General features: G+C 39.6%; 1 protein-coding gene across 12 annotated transcripts in view; it reads right to left on the reverse strand.

Annotated features, from left to right (window-relative positions):
* The window catches only part of CDK14 (cyclin dependent kinase 14), a 571,841-nt gene that overhangs the window by 238,233 nt on the left and 317,715 nt on the right, over positions 1-15,893 (reverse strand). For all 12 annotated transcript variants that reach the window (XM_061586439.1, XM_061586434.1, XM_061586445.1 and 9 more), the window contains one exon: positions 11,404-11,452. In XM_061586439.1, the coding sequence (XP_061442423.1) occupies positions 11,404-11,452 (49 nt within the window). The remainder of the gene's footprint in view (positions 1-11,403; positions 11,453-15,893) is intronic.

Genomic DNA, 15,893 nt, shown 5'->3' on the forward strand with positions numbered 1-15,893 from the left:
TCTTAAGTGGCTACTTTCCACTTTCTGCCATCCTTACTTATGAATCTAAACTTTTACCTCGGACCCTAGCACCACTGTGTATGCCTGAAATATGTGAGTGCTATTTGGAGCTGGTAGCAAAAGGCTGCTACTGGTGAGTGCTGAGGCAGTGGATGCTGCAAAGGTGGTTCTAAATTTTAAAAGACCAGCAACTATCATATAACTATTGCTCCACTATTCACTGCCTGGTGTTACTGAGTAGAAGAGCAACAATGGATACAGTTTTCTAGAGATGTAAAAGGTAAAGGTGTCCCTGCACTTGTAGTGTGAGTTGTTTCCGACTCTTAGGGTGACGTCTTGCGATGTTTACTAGGCAGACCGTATATATGGGGTGGGATTGCCAGTTCCTTCCCTGGCCTTTCTTTACCCCCCAGCATATGCCAGGTACTCATTTTACCAACCACGGATGGATAGAAGGCTGAGTGGACCTCCACCCCTTTCACCAGAGATTCGACTTCCTCCTTCTGTTGGAATAGAACTCTGGCTGTGAGCAGAGCTTCAGCTGCGTTACCGCTGCTTACCACTCTGCGCCACGGAGGATCTTTCTAGAGATGTACAGGTCTAATAAACCCCCCAACACTTAAAAAAATTGTTGTGTTCAACATTGGCATTGATGGTTGACTCTGTCCTAATACATGAGCCGAAGCAGCTATCTCAACATCATTGACACCGAACTACTTTGAGTACAATGCAAGGGGGCTTGCAGTGATTAAATAATAATGTATGCCATAATAAAATATACAATTCTTACTACATGTAAATCAAAAGTCCATCACCTGAAAGACCGTCTTATCCCTAATATACCCAGTCGATCACTCCACTGTGCAGATGAGGGCCTCCTGCAGATAACATCTTATCAGGAGGTCCTTTCTGCACAACACAGGAAGTGGGCCTTTAGTGCAGTCACACCTACCCTTTGGAATTCCCTCCCCTGTTATCCTTTCAGTGCCTATAGAAGACCTTTCTCTTTCAACAAGCCTTTTAAGTAGAGACCTCATCCCAGTCTGCGTCCATGTTGGAATTGCTTTTTAAGATGCTTTTAAAGCTTTTTAAAGATGTCTTGTTTTAATATGTTTTTAAAGAGGTTTTAATATATTTTAATGTCTGTTTTTATATTTTAGAGAGTTTTAGTGTTTTTGTTTGCCGCCCTGGGCTCCTACTGGAAGGGCAGGATATAAATTTAATAAACAATAGTAATACGGAAAGAAGGTTATCATGTAGCCTCTGGCATCAAGCAACAATGTATTAATATCTCTTCTGTCTCTTATCACTACTTGCCACAACTTTGGTTTTCTCCCTCTTGATGCATACTTTATGAATAACTCATATTGCATAAATTGGAACTGTGAAACACAAAAATATGCTTCCAAAAGGGACATATTTCACATTTAAGGATTTGGACTTTGAGAACAATGCCATTTAAAATTTTCCTGTTTTTTAATTTGGGAGGTGTTTTTCAAGATAGTTTAATTATAGCATCCTCCAGCCCCTCACCACTTTGGCATCTAGAAAGATTTCAACAATGACTTCCTTACAATTTGCACACCAGTCAGTCAGTTATCTTAATTCTTTCAGCAATCCAGTTTGTCTAATATTATTCATTATAGCATATGAGGGGGGAAAGATTACTTATACCATGACTGAATGTTTAAGAACATGCAGGATTCATAGTGTATTTGAAGGTTGTGAGCTAGCTATAAACATAACTTAAATGAAACACTGCAACTATGTGGCAACTTTTAATTAGAAGCTGCTTTTTTTTTAAAAAAAGTCATTTGAGAAGCTTTAAAGGCTACAACTCTTGTAACTAGGACACTGTTTTAAAAGTCCTTCTTTGTCCATCTCAGCAAACTGAATAGAACACCTTTTAAAAATAGAGCTAAAATAATTACTAAAACATCATTTTATAGACTATTATTTCCCCAGTAAAGAGAGAATGAATCTTTAATCCTGAGCAAAAACACTTTAACTTTTATGTTCTCTATAAACCTTTCACTGAGAATTTAAAATATATGTTACTAATGCAATAAATGTCCTAACAAAATATATCAGATTTTTCAGTTAATGCTTTTTACAGGCTTAAACTAAACTCAGTGAAAGAAAATCACCTTTTACAGTCTGACTCTTAAAGGAAGAATGCCTTTTTGTTATGCTTTTTAAAGAAGGCATGGTGAATTTATATCAATTTCACTGAATCTTGGGCATGATAAAAGGGAAAAAATGTCACTGCAGTCACCATTCCATAGCATACTTTCTTCACATATTTATTTCCTTAGTGCCTGGACATCAGCCAAGGAGAAGTTAACAAGGGAGGGGGGATAAAAACTCCACAGGAATATCTGAAATAGTCTTAGCACATCATTCAGTCAAGATTCCCCTCACTTCCTACCAACACACACACATTTGTTCTTCCAAAACTTCAACTGTTGGTCTCCAAAAGAAACTAAAGGAAAACATTGGATTTGAAATGTTTCACTGGTGAAAATGTTGTGTGCCTAGCAAAGTTATCCCATTAAATCATTCTAAAAGAAAGTGAAGCTGCCTTATGAGCTCTCCAGGTTTTGATCTTTAAAATCAACGCAGCTCTTACTAAAGAAACATTAGAACTCATAAATCTCATTCCTTGCCTCCCGTCTTCACACACAGAATTTGAAAACTCTTAATTTCAGTATAATGTAAATAAGAACTGGTGTGTGTGTTCATTAAGTCCAACATGAATTTGTGTCATGAAAGGGTGAACTTCTGCAGTCACTCCAGCCAGTGATCATTCATCACTGCTGGCTACAAATCTTTCCAGCAGGGGACTCAGATCTATCACACGTGGAGGGGGTTCCTTGTTCCTGCCACATTAATCTTTTCAATTTCTTTTATTTTCTGTGAAGTCAGGCTAATGAGGAAAGTTTACTGACAAAGAAAACTAAGAGAGTTCATTATTAATTCACATTGTTTAACATACTGTACTTTATCTGAATAGTAGCCTCTTGTACCCCAAAGTTTCAGGGCTGGTAGCAACACATTAAACATTAAAGGTTTATCACCCTATCTGTAGTTCCAAAAAGCAGCTATTCTACTGTGTCCAGAAGGCCCTCTTTATTTGAACTTCAGTAAGGGGCATGCCTTGCAGAAGTAGTTTGGTGAATAGATGGGTAAACTCAAAGGGATATTCTTAATCTTAGGAGTTGTAATGGAACATAGCAATGAGAAATATTTCAATAATGTTGGGTTGGGACAAGACAATTTATCCCGATTTTATTTAAGATTTGCATGCTGTCAACAAGATAAAAAGACCCTTGTGGCAGTTGGCAATAAAATAAACCAGAAAAATTCAAGCATTAATATAATTACAGCAGATCACCCAAAAGGTCTCAAGAGCGATCAGCAATGTCATTCCATGCCAGTGGTGGCCAGAAAACCCAGTTTGTGCTGATCGTCACATTGTGGAAAAAGAGGGGGAAAGGCCTTCCCACCATTACTTTAAGCGTAGGTCTGGGATGTGGTGGCGTAGGTTTGGGATGCTGCTACTAGAGCCATACCACAAATGCATGCTCATTCCAATTATGTCAGTAGCATGTGCTCATTATGAGGGCAGCTCAATAACTATGTGCTTGCATAGTGCTGGCTGCAGGGCTCCACATCTTCACTGATGTCTACTATAGTTGTTAAAGGCCATAATACAGAGCACATTGCAGTAGTCCAGTTTGGAGGTAAGTAACTATGTACCATATTGGCCAGGTACCTGGCTTCTAGAAAGGCATATAGCTACCAAACCAACCTAAGCAATTAAAAAGCATTCCAGCCACAGGTGCTACAAAAAAAGGGGAGGGGAATAGCAGAGTCAGGTCTAGGAGTATTCTCAAACTGCAAACCTAGTTCTTAAGGGGAATGTAACCTCACTGAGAACAGACTACACTATCTTTCAGCTTGACAAAATCTCTGGCCATCAGCAAGGAATCCAATAATAAATATTTCAGATATGATAATAATTAGTAATTATTAGAAATAGAAATAAATAAATTAGTAGTCAGTCAACATTTATTCTATAACGTAGTCTTAAAGAGAAAAAAACCCTGCTTAGGGCTATAAACAGACGAATCGCATTCAGTGGGATTATGCTGAAACAAGTTGCTTCTAGGCTTTAAGATCCCTCATTAAAGAAAAAAAACTCAAAGCATACATCTGCTGCCTCATCTTGGTTTATGCATTGAAGGATTCAAATGCACGCGCATAAAAAGTGGCTGATTTCACTGAATTTATGATCAAATATTTCTCCAACATGGGAATACTGTAGAATCAATAATATGAGGTGAACCTAAAATACTGCATTTTGCACTGATTATTATCACTATCAACTAGATTATTAAAATGGAAAGTTGTAATGGTTCCCCATTCCTTGTTTAAAAGATGCAGTTGTTTTGTAAAAATACACTCTGTAGGCAGAGAACAGACATCAGTATTTGGAGCTGGCAGCTGACCTATCAGAAAACTGTACCACTGGCTTTACTCTAAACTAAACTTCAACACAGTATAACTGACCTTACCTAACTGTTCTAAAAATTAGGCTACATTCAACAAAGGCTTAATGTTTTTAAAGTATTTTTATGAGGTTCATGTTATGGCCATAGCAAGAAACATTTAAAGCACAATACAGTGAGGAATATAACAGCTTTCACATATAATTTTTGCCTTAGGATATGAAAGTGACTCAATGCCTAAAAGAAAAAGGTCAGTTCCCTTTGGAATCACTTGCTTATCTGCCCTCCAGCAATGACAGGTGCACCAATACTATTGTAAATTGCTTTTATTTATAGTACACCACTAAATGGACAACACAGTCTATCTGAATGCAGTAGTACAACTGTACATTTTATCAAGCAGGTCAAGTGGATATCCTGTTTATCAAAATTAACTTCCATAGGTTTTAAAAATGCTTAAAATGTAGCTACTATTATTGATTTATTACATTTCTATCCTGCCCTTTTTCCTAAAGGAACCTAAGGAATAAATTAATAAAAAATATGTAAAACGTTTAAAAACAATGCAGAACATTTAAAAACATTAAGTACTAATGATGAGCTTATCTATAGGCTGAATCTGAATAACACAAACCATTTGCCCAAATGTCCTCAGAAAAAACTAGAGGGGTAGTAGTGAAGAGTAAAAAAAATCAAAACTAAAAATGGTATGGGGCAGAAAAGGCAATGTCTCAAATTGGTACATAAAAAATCAGAAAATCATGATGTCATATGACTAGTGGATCTTGACTAGAAGAATCTTCCTCAACATAAAACACAAGACTGAGATGCTGTTGGTTGGGGGGCCCTCTGCTCAGATGGTTGATGTCAGACCTGCCCTAGATGGGGTTACACTCCCCCTAAAGGAACAGGTCCGTAGTTTGGGGATCTTATTAGATCCGCTTCTGTCACTTGAGGCTCAGGTAGCCTCGGTGGCACGAAATGCGTTCTACCAGCTTCGGCTGGTAGCCCAACTACGACCCTATCTGGACAGGGAGAACCTAGCCTCAGTTATTCACGCTCTGGTAACCTCTAGATTGGATTACTGTAATGCTCTCTACGTAGGGTTACCTTTGAAAACGATTCGGAAACTTCAGCTAGTGCAGAATGCTGCGGCCAGAGTTCTTACTGGGACGAAGAAATTCGACCACATAACACCTATTCTGGCCCAACTGCACTGGCTTCCAATATGTTTCCAGACCAGATTCAAAGTGTTGGTCCTTACCTATAAAGCCCTTAACGGCACTGGACCGCAATATCTGATGGAACGCCTCTCTCGCTATGTTCCTACCCGTTCACTCCGCTCGACGTCTAAGGCCCTTCTCCGGGTCCCAACCCATACAGAGGCCTGGAGAACAGTAACAAGATCTAGGGCCTTTTCGGTGGTGGCCCACGAATTATGGAATGCCCTCCCAGATGAGATACGCCTGGCGCCTTCCCTGTCATCTTTCCGGCACCAGGTAAAAACCCACCTCTTCACCCAGGCATTTTAATGTATTTTATGCTTTTTAATCTTATTTATTTTATTTCTAGTTTTCTTTTACTTTGTTTATATAATGTTTTATATTGTTTGCGCAATACACACTTGCTGTATTTTAAATATTGTGGTTTTATCATGTTGTACACCGCCCTGGGAGCTGCTAGCTATAGGGCGGTTTAGAAATGTAACTAACTAAATAAATAAATAAAACATGGCCGTTTTTCCAAGTTCTTTTCGAGCATATTATTAGGATGTTTAAGAAACTTTTTTTGGTAAGAGTTTATCACACATATATGCTTTCTGCATATTACATTTTTAAATCCAACGCTACTGACATAATTTACACTGTGACAGGAATGAGAACTCAATGAGACTAAATAATTCTCAGTATATCAGTTTACACAGGTTGTGGATTGTATAGGCAGTCAAAATAGGGCCCAGATGTGTCAGAAATCATTGAAATCACCTTAGGAAATGATGTAAATTTTTCTGTTCCTACTTCACCTACCTAGCATTTCTAGTATAATTTGCTTTTGGGAATCCTTCATTTTTTACAGCATATGCCTGAAAGACCAACAACAGAAAAACTTCAAAAAATGTGGTGAAATGCCTTCAAAATTATTAATCGACACATTCTAAAAATGTAGTAGGAAAGTATATTGGGTTAACAATTACAGTGTTATAAAGACCCCGCTACTAGGTCAACATTAGCAACAATGGCAGACACAAACTGAATTTATTAGCCATAGAGTTTCCTAAATCTATTAGTGAGTTAATCCAGTTGGGAATCAGTTTGGAGGAAGACTGAAATTTTAATAGGATGACTAGAACCTCTTTCCATCATATTGGGTGACATCTAATGTTAGCCATATTCAGAATAGACCCACTGAAATCAGAATACTTATGTCCACTGATTTCAATAAATCTAATCCGAGTATGACTAACATTGCATATGACCCAATGTTTCTATAAAAAAAACCAACCAGTTGCACTCAATTTATTGCTGGGAGATATTTGTCTAGCTGCTCGTCTTGGATAGTATGAAAACAAAGTGTTTTCTTCCAGTTATTAGCCACAGGCAAATGAGAATTAAAGAGATATGGCAGTGAGACAAAAGGGACTAAAGAAATTAAATCAATACAAAGTTGAGGTTTTATTGGTTTTGAAAAAGCACCCCTTATCTTTCAAACAGAATGTGCAATACTTTTAACATTTCAGCAGAAACCTGTTCACCCCCTCCTTGGAAATATCCTAGGCCACAATTAAACAACCTGCACAGGTAATTTATTTTGTTGCTGAAACTGCTCTTACACTTAGGAAGTGTCATTTTAATTTTTAACATGGATCTACCTTTCTGTAGCTTAAATACACTGAATATGTAACTGCCACTGATGTCTGTACTTAACAGAGCAGTAGTACTACTTTTCCAAAAGCTAAATACATTCCCTTTGGTTAGGGTATTTGATCTTCATAAAGACCAGTCTTTATCTGAAGTGGTACAATGGGTTCTGCTCAATTTTTCAGTTCTGAAAATGTAGCAGGTTTTGCCCCTTTTAGGAGCCAAGTCTCTTCACATAAATAATAGAATACAAACTGAGGGGGAAATCTAAACATAAGGGTAAAATGAAGCAAAAGTGGCAAATCTCAGAAATGTTTTCAACAATTTTCTTTTTAGAATGTTCTTCAAATAATCTTGCTTTTCCAGACTAACTAAAATTAACTTGGATATGTCACACAGTTTGGAGATTGGCTGACAACCATAAATGAAGGGTAAAGATAAATAGTATTGATTCAGAGGGGAAATATCCAGCTGTGTGTTACTGGGATTAGTGTTATCCAGTTTTATTTAACATCTTTATTAATAACCTGGGGAAAAAGGCTAAACAGTACATGAACTCACTACAATGGTGATTCAAATGTAAAAGATACTGCAAACACCTCACTAAGGATATCAACAAACATGCCTATAAAAAGTATAGAGGAAGAAGAATTAAGTATAGTGAAAATTCAGAGTAATTGAAACAGTTAATTCAATGGAAGATATCAAGAAATAATCATCTACAACATGGAGAATTGGATAAGCAACCTCAACAGCATGTGAACAAAGACAAAAAGTGGCATGGGTGGTATTCGCAGCTAGTCAGGTTTGTGATGGGACAGGTAAAAAAGTAGATATAGATTGCTAGGGTTAAAGTGTGGTGAAGATGATGAAGTGATATAGGAGATAAACACATTCAACTTAAAGATTGAAACATAAGAACCAACCTGCTGAATCAGACCAAAGGCCCATCTGGCCCAGCTTTCTGTTCTCACAGTGGCCAACCCGTATGCTATTGGATGACATCTAGTCAAAATGTATAAAGCTGAAATGGGAAAACTGAAGCCTTCCATACACTGTTGGACTACAACTCCTGTTTCTCTGTCACTAGTCATGCAGGCTGGGTTGCAGTCCAACATCATCTGGAAAGCTTCAGTTTGATCTGAATACTAATCACAAAATATATTGTTGTTAATGGGGTGGAATAAAATTAAAACTAGATTAAAGGAAATGGCTGTCCTATGCTGACTCACAGCAACCAGCATTGTTTTAAGTTCTGAATAAGTAAAAACAAATAAGCAAAATACTATGTGGTCCCATTCTCTGGATCCGTAAGCCATACTTTCTTCTCTGCCATACTAACACAGCTTGCCCAGATATTTCATCTATTTATACAACCTCTTTTACAGCCCACAGCTGAGCATGTTATCAATATTAATTCCAACTGTGGCAATATGGCCACCGAATTTGTGACTTTTTGATGAGACACTATCCACGGTACTGAAATACAAGGAATCTTAAAGGATTCCCATGAAGAGTACACATTGGTCCTATTTCAACAATCTTTCCCAGCTTCATAAACCATGGGAATGAACACTGGGCTTGTGCACCCATCACGGGTCCGCTTCAGTGCTTCATTTCTGGCATACATTAAACCAGAGAAACCCATTATGCCTGAACCAGGGTACTCTGATTTAATCTCAGTTAACTAACCAAAATAAACCACAATCAGATAGACATAAACCAGAGTTCCCTGGGGAATTCTGATTTAATGCAAGCCAGGAATAAAATACAAGGGAAGAGGTTTATTAAGCCAAGAAAGATTGTCCAAATCAGGCCTTTCCATACTGAACGACAATAAATTATTACAGATGGGTCCTGACCTTGGCTGGCTCCCTATTCTGCAGTTTATCCAATGGTTTATCCAGACTGTGATGTAGCTAGACATATCCAGTAAACACTAAAGACCAAATATAAAATATATTTAAATACTAATGGGTGCAATACACCCACATATTTCTCTGTATATTTACAAGGCTTTGTATTTGGGTCACTTAACATATGCAGAGATGTTCAAAAGAGATTTTACGTATATGCATATATCTACCTGTTCTGAAGAGTGCTAGAGGGACTTGCTTTAAAACAGGAGTGCCCAACCTATGTCCCTCTAGATGTTATTACATCTACAACTCCCATAATCTCTGACCGCTGGCTATGCTAGGCAGTGCTGATGGGAGACAGAGTTCAACAACAACAGGAGGGCCACAGATTAGCTCGAAAATTGTGATTATCTCAAGTACGTATAGTTAACTGCAAAACTGACTTATGATACAGTATTTATTAAACATAGCTGATTGAAAAGGCTATTCTTTATTACTGAAACAAAAGCAGTGACATTAAATTATAGCGAATAGGATTCTTCATTGTTTGCAAAGTGGTGTCTACTGAGCTAACCCAAGTGCTCCCCCAAGCGTCCAAAGTGTTCCTTTAAGTTGCAACACACACACACAAAACCCACAAAAAATAACCCTGTAGTATTCTCTTAATAGAGTTCTCACAATATCAGACACTAGAATTTAGTTTGAAAAAACAGCTGCCTCAGCTTATACACTTCCTATGAGATAATTCAGTATCTGACAAGCTAGAGATCTGAATACTTCTGCATGTTGTGCTAACAGCTGAGCATGTAAACTCCTGGACACAGTTTTATGTCACAAAGTAAAATATGGGCCAATTGTGTAACTAGCACTGACATCTTTTCATGATGGAAAAAGCCAAAGCAAACACGGACTTTGGTCATGCTGTTCAAAGCTTCTTCGGCACTGGTGATGGATATGAAGAGACAGCTTTTATCTACACATATGAACATTTATACTTGAAGGAGGGTTATGGTGAACTGATAGGAGTAAAACCTCAAAATCAGCAAAAATGGGGAAAATGCTTAAGGGGACACACACTCTCTTTATCATGCGCAGTGGCCATACAATCCTGAGGATAGAAAACCAATGGAAAGGGAATAAAATCAGATATCATGAAAGAAGACATGGCTGGCTACTTAAAACACTAAACAGAAGTACTTCACACTGCAACATTTTGTTGGTCCCATTTGCTTTATCTAGATGTAACCAAGCCCTAGTACTGTTTATTTAAATTTAAGTAAATTAAATAAAAAATTAAGAAATGTTTAAAAACAAAATCAGTTTCAAAACAGCAGGCTGTTTTCAATTAAAATATTAATATAAATATCAACAGAGATGAATAATCAGTAATACAACACTGAAATATTCACATCAGAAAAGGTTGAAACCCCTTACATAGTTCATGAATGTTTACATAAAATTGGCAACCTGTCTTTTCCATTTTGAACTGATCTGTGACTTGTGATAACTTTCCTGCATTTATTCATGACATCCTTTAAACTGAAAAAACAATCCTTTTACAGAGGCACACAAACAGCATGGGAATATGTGAAGATAGCTTTTAATAATGATATTCCTTTGGCTTTTGTTGTGATCATATCTGTACATCGGAAAATAAAAGGTTCTAGGTTTAATCAGAATAATGTTCAGTAAGAGCTTACTAGAAACATATACCTTATGCAAATTATACTTTTAAATCCTATGCTATTATTGACTTTATTTTTCCATTATATGAATAAGGAAATCTAGGTGTAACAGTTTTTGCAGACTATGGACTGTACTGTCAATCAGACCAGGGTTTAGAAGTAGTAGAATCACCTTAAGGAAAATGACTATTTTCAGTTATTCTGCTCTTAATCCACCTACCCATCTGTATCAGCCTTGCAGATTTATAACCAGTATAGCTTGCCTTTACACACTGTTAATTTTCTACAGTATATGCTTGATAGGTCAAACAATAGGCAAAGAAAGGCTACAAACATTTGTGGCAAAAAGTAATTTGAGTAGCTTCTGGTATTTGAAATACCGACAATATTCCAAAATGTGAAGGGAAATATATTCTCAATATTCTTTATTAGGAAAAATAATTAGCGAGAAATCACCAACAATGATAGAACATTATATTGAAAGACTTACTTATTCCAGGCTTGCCTAAGGTTTTTAGCACTGTACTGGGTAAAGCGATCTGTAACAAAAAATAAAGATCTCCAGTTTTGTATGAATCTATATAGGGTACACACTTAAAATATTCTAATAAATACAACAATTTCAGTTTATTGTCTGGCTCAGCTGTCACTTCCTTTATTTAAACTGTTCTTTAAAATCCTGCCGTTCAACATATGTTTCCCAGATGGCCAAGTTTTTAAAAATTAACAATAAAAGCTGAAAACAAACTACCACAGCCACAATAGTAAAAGCAGGAATAACATGAAAAGCTCAATTTAAAAAATTACATTTATCTGATACCTAAGATCTATTCATGCAGGCACCTCATGAGTTTCTCTGGAAGATACTATTCCACAACTGGGAACCACCACTGAAAAATCCCTGTCTCTGGTTACCACCCTCTCACCTCTAACTGTGCCATCTTGGAGCAGGACCTCTAATTAAGATCTTTTTGTTTAAAGTGGGTTTCCTAGGGGAGTATCTGATCCTGCAGATATCCTTGTTGCAAGCCTCACAGAGCTTTATAGGTAAAAACCAGCACCTTGAATTGTGTATGGAAACAAATTGGGCAAACACTGAAGATTTAATACTGGTGAGATGTTCTTACATGCCAATACCAGTCAATGATTGTCACTTTCTGAACTTAGTATGGAAAAACATGAGAAAATAGCTTGACAACCTTATGAACCAGGACAGCGTTCTTCAAGCTTGAGTCCACAGATATTGTTGGACTACAATTCCCATTATACTTGACCATTGTGCTAAGCTGACTGAGTATACAAGGAGTTGTAGTTCAACAACAACTGGGTACCCAGGGTTGAAGGACACTACACCAGAAACATGTAAATTTGTCTTACCATGAAATCTGTTTACTGGGGATGAGGGATGATATTCCTGATAAGAATGAAGCCTCCTGCTGGAAGGAGTAGGCAGGGTCCACTAAAGCCTTTTGCCTCTTCTCTAGGAGGAGTCATCCCTCTCAGCAAACTGACTGGCAAAGTAGACAACTCCTCAACCCCACGCCAACATTCAAACTTCAACTCTGTATATGACTAACTGCTGAGAAACTACTGAACAGAAAAAGAAAAACTAACATGGAATAGGGAAGCGGGGGGGGGGGCTTAACCACACCAAAGTAGAACAGATGCTCCAAAAGTCAATGGATCACACACATGTGGACAGGAAAGAAAAATTTCTAACCATATGTAGCAGGAGACATAACCCACACCCCTCAAGTTGCCAACAGAGAAAGGAGAGGTGGGTGGAATATCCTCTATCATTCCCAGGAAACAGAAATTCACAGTAAGACAAAATACCATTTTTACTTGAGGATAACGGATCACATTCTGGATAGGAATATAACAAAGCAGTCTCCAATACATGAGTGGGCTTCCACTGCCTTACTGTCTTAAGGACCTTCCTACCAAAGTTGGCAGTTGATGACATAAATGCGCCTTGTAGTGCCTCAAGCGTGAGGAGAAGCCCAAGTTGCTGCTCTCCTAATTTCCAGTACAGGTAAGCTACCATTAAACACGATCAAAGTTACTGCACCCTAAAGGCCATGGTACACTTGGTGGCTCCCTGTGCAATGCCACATAGCCCTGGACTATGGCTTAACTGAACCACCTAAAAATGGATGAGAAAGAGACATTCCTCCCAGTAGAATGATCACTGAAAGCCACAAATCAAGATTAAGAGTTCCCCAAGTTCCTGGTTCCTTGTAGATAAAACCATAGTGTTCTCTTGACACGCAAAATGTGCCACCTGCACTCCTGTTAGCGTGAAGGGTTTGTTTTTACACAACCAAGGGAACCACTTCCTGGGATTTTACACATGAAATATGGATCAGGTCGCAACACCACCTTATAAGGATGCCAAAAACGCAAAGTTGTAGATTGGAAGACACAGCCTCTAACTCTTGACACTCTCCTTGCTGACATAATTGCCACCAGAAATACCATCTTAAGACAGAAAAAATTACTGAGCAAGTGACCATCAGATCAAGCAATTGGTGAGGACCCAATTTAAATTCCATGTGGGGAACTGGTGTACCACCTCGAGAGAAACCAGGGCCAAACCTTTCATGTAATGTTTGCAGATGGGATGTAAGGACAAGGTCTGGCTACCCAAACTGGGTAGAACACTCCTTAAAATGGCAGCCTGATTGTTCACATCCCTTTCTGTCCTGAGGAGAAAAGGGTCTAACCTCTCCAAAGAAACAAGCTGGGAACTTAAGACTTGGACAACTCACTACTTTGGTAAGTGCTTCTACTAAGCGGTATATAGTAGCGGTGAGGTCAGCAAAAAAGAGATATTTTGCTGCCACAATTAAGGCATCTCTCTCCCGCCCGGCGGAGCTCTTTAAAATTGTATGAGGGCTTTTACATTCTGGCCCTCGGGATATTATGGATTCATCTGTAGCCCGCTGTGATGAGTTCGCGAGGCACTTCCAGGATAAGATCGCATGCATTCGCCGGGACTTAGACTCCAATGTTATGACAGTGAGTTCCAACGAAGCATCCAGAACGCGGTCTTGTCCTTGTTTATTGGATGAGTTTCAGTCTGTACAGCTTGAGGATGTTGACAAGATCCTTGGACTGGTGTGGGCGACCACATCTGTTCTGGACCCTTGCCCCTCTTGGCTGGTGAAAGCTGGCAGGACCGGAACCGCCGGCTGGGCCAAGGAGATAATAAATGCCTCTTTGAGAGAGGGAGTGATCCCTGACTGCCTAAAAGAGGAGGTAGTGAGACCACTCCTGAAGAAATCCTCTTTGGACCCAGATAACCTGAACAACTATAGACCTGTGGCGAATGTTCCGTTCTTGGGCAAGGTACTGGAACGGGTGGTTGCCGGCCAGCTCCAGGGGCTCTTGGATGACACTGATTATCTTGATCCATTTCAATCCGGTTTTAGGCCCGGTTTTGGCACCGAAACAGCCTTGGTCGCCCTGTACGATGACCTTTGTCGGGAGAGGGACAGGGGGAGTGTGACTCTGTTGATTCTCCTTGATCTCTCAGCTGCTTTTGATACCATCGACCATGGTATCCTTCTGGGAAGACTCACGGAGTTGGGAGTTGGGGGTACTGCTTGGCAGTGGCTCCACTCCTACTTGGTGGGTCGCCACCAGAAGGTAGTGCTTGGGAAACATTGCTCGATACCCTGGACTCTCCATTGTGGAGTCCCGCAGGGATCGGTACTGTCCCCCATGCTTTTCAACATCTACATGAAGCCGCTGGGTGCGGTTGTGAGGCGTCCTTCCCTGGCTCTCCCTGTCAGGTTCCTACCTGCGCGTGGTTACTGCCTGTCTCTAGGCACCACCAGGGACTCCACCAGTCCGGACCGCACTCTCTTATGGTTTCTCTCCCCGCTCTAGCACAGATCTCAACAGATCCCCCTGCTAGGCAACCACCAGTAATGTCCCAATACTAGTATTCCCAGAGACTCTGAATACTGGTATTGTTATTCTCTTCACCGCTGCCACCATTTGTTACAGTTCCCCTTCAGCCTTAGTCATTACCTTACCCTCCCTTCTGGTCTGTGAAACCCCAGCCAAGGATCAGGCCTTTGGTAAACCAAATTAAGTATTTATTACAGATAACAAAGCTAATGTGATGTTCCTATATTAATGTATATATGGTAAGTGTTGTTGTTTTAGAAGATACATGGTAAGTGGAGTGAAGGAGGGAGGTGGAGTTCGGATTAGTATTGAGTAAAACCATATGCTTATGTGCCTTAAGAAGAAATCTTGTTAATCTTGTTAGCTTTGTTATCTGTAATAAATACTTAATTTGGTTTACCAAAGGCCTGATCCTTGGCTGGGGTTTCACAGACCAGAAGGGAGGGTAAGGTAATGACCAAGGCTGAAGGGGAACTGTAACAAATGGTGGCAGCGGTGAAGAGAATAACAATACCAGTATTCAGAGTCTCTGGGAATACTAGTATTGGGACGTTACTGGTGGTTGCCTAGCAGGGGGATCTGTTGAGATCTGTGCTAGAGCGGGGAGAGAAACCATAAGAGAGTGCGGTCCGGACTGGTAGAGTCCCTGGTGGTGCCTAGAGACAGGCAGTAACCACGCGCAGGTAGGAACCTGACAGGGAGAGCCAGGGAAGGACGCCTCACAGCGGTCATCAGGAGTTTTGGGCTGAGTTGTCATCAGTACGCTGATGACACGCAGCTCTATTTCTCCTTTTCATCGTCTTCAGGTGAGGCTGTTAACGTGCTAAACCGTTGCCTGACCGCGATAATGGACTGGATGGGAGCTAACAGACTGAAGCTCAATCCAGACAAGACTGAGACGCTGTTGGTGAGTGCCTTCTCTGCTCAGATGGTGGATGTTCATCCTGTTCTTGATGGGGTTACACTCCCCTTGAAGGAACAGGTTCGTAGCTTGGGAGTTCTTTTCAATCCTTCCCTGTCTCTTGAGGCCCAGGTGGCCTCGGTGGCACGGAATGCTTTTTA

Source organism: Rhineura floridana, chromosome 10 (assembly GCF_030035675.1).
Source record: "Rhineura floridana isolate rRhiFlo1 chromosome 10, rRhiFlo1.hap2, whole genome shotgun sequence".
Taxonomy (NCBI): Eukaryota; Metazoa; Chordata; class Lepidosauria; order Squamata; family Rhineuridae; genus Rhineura; species Rhineura floridana.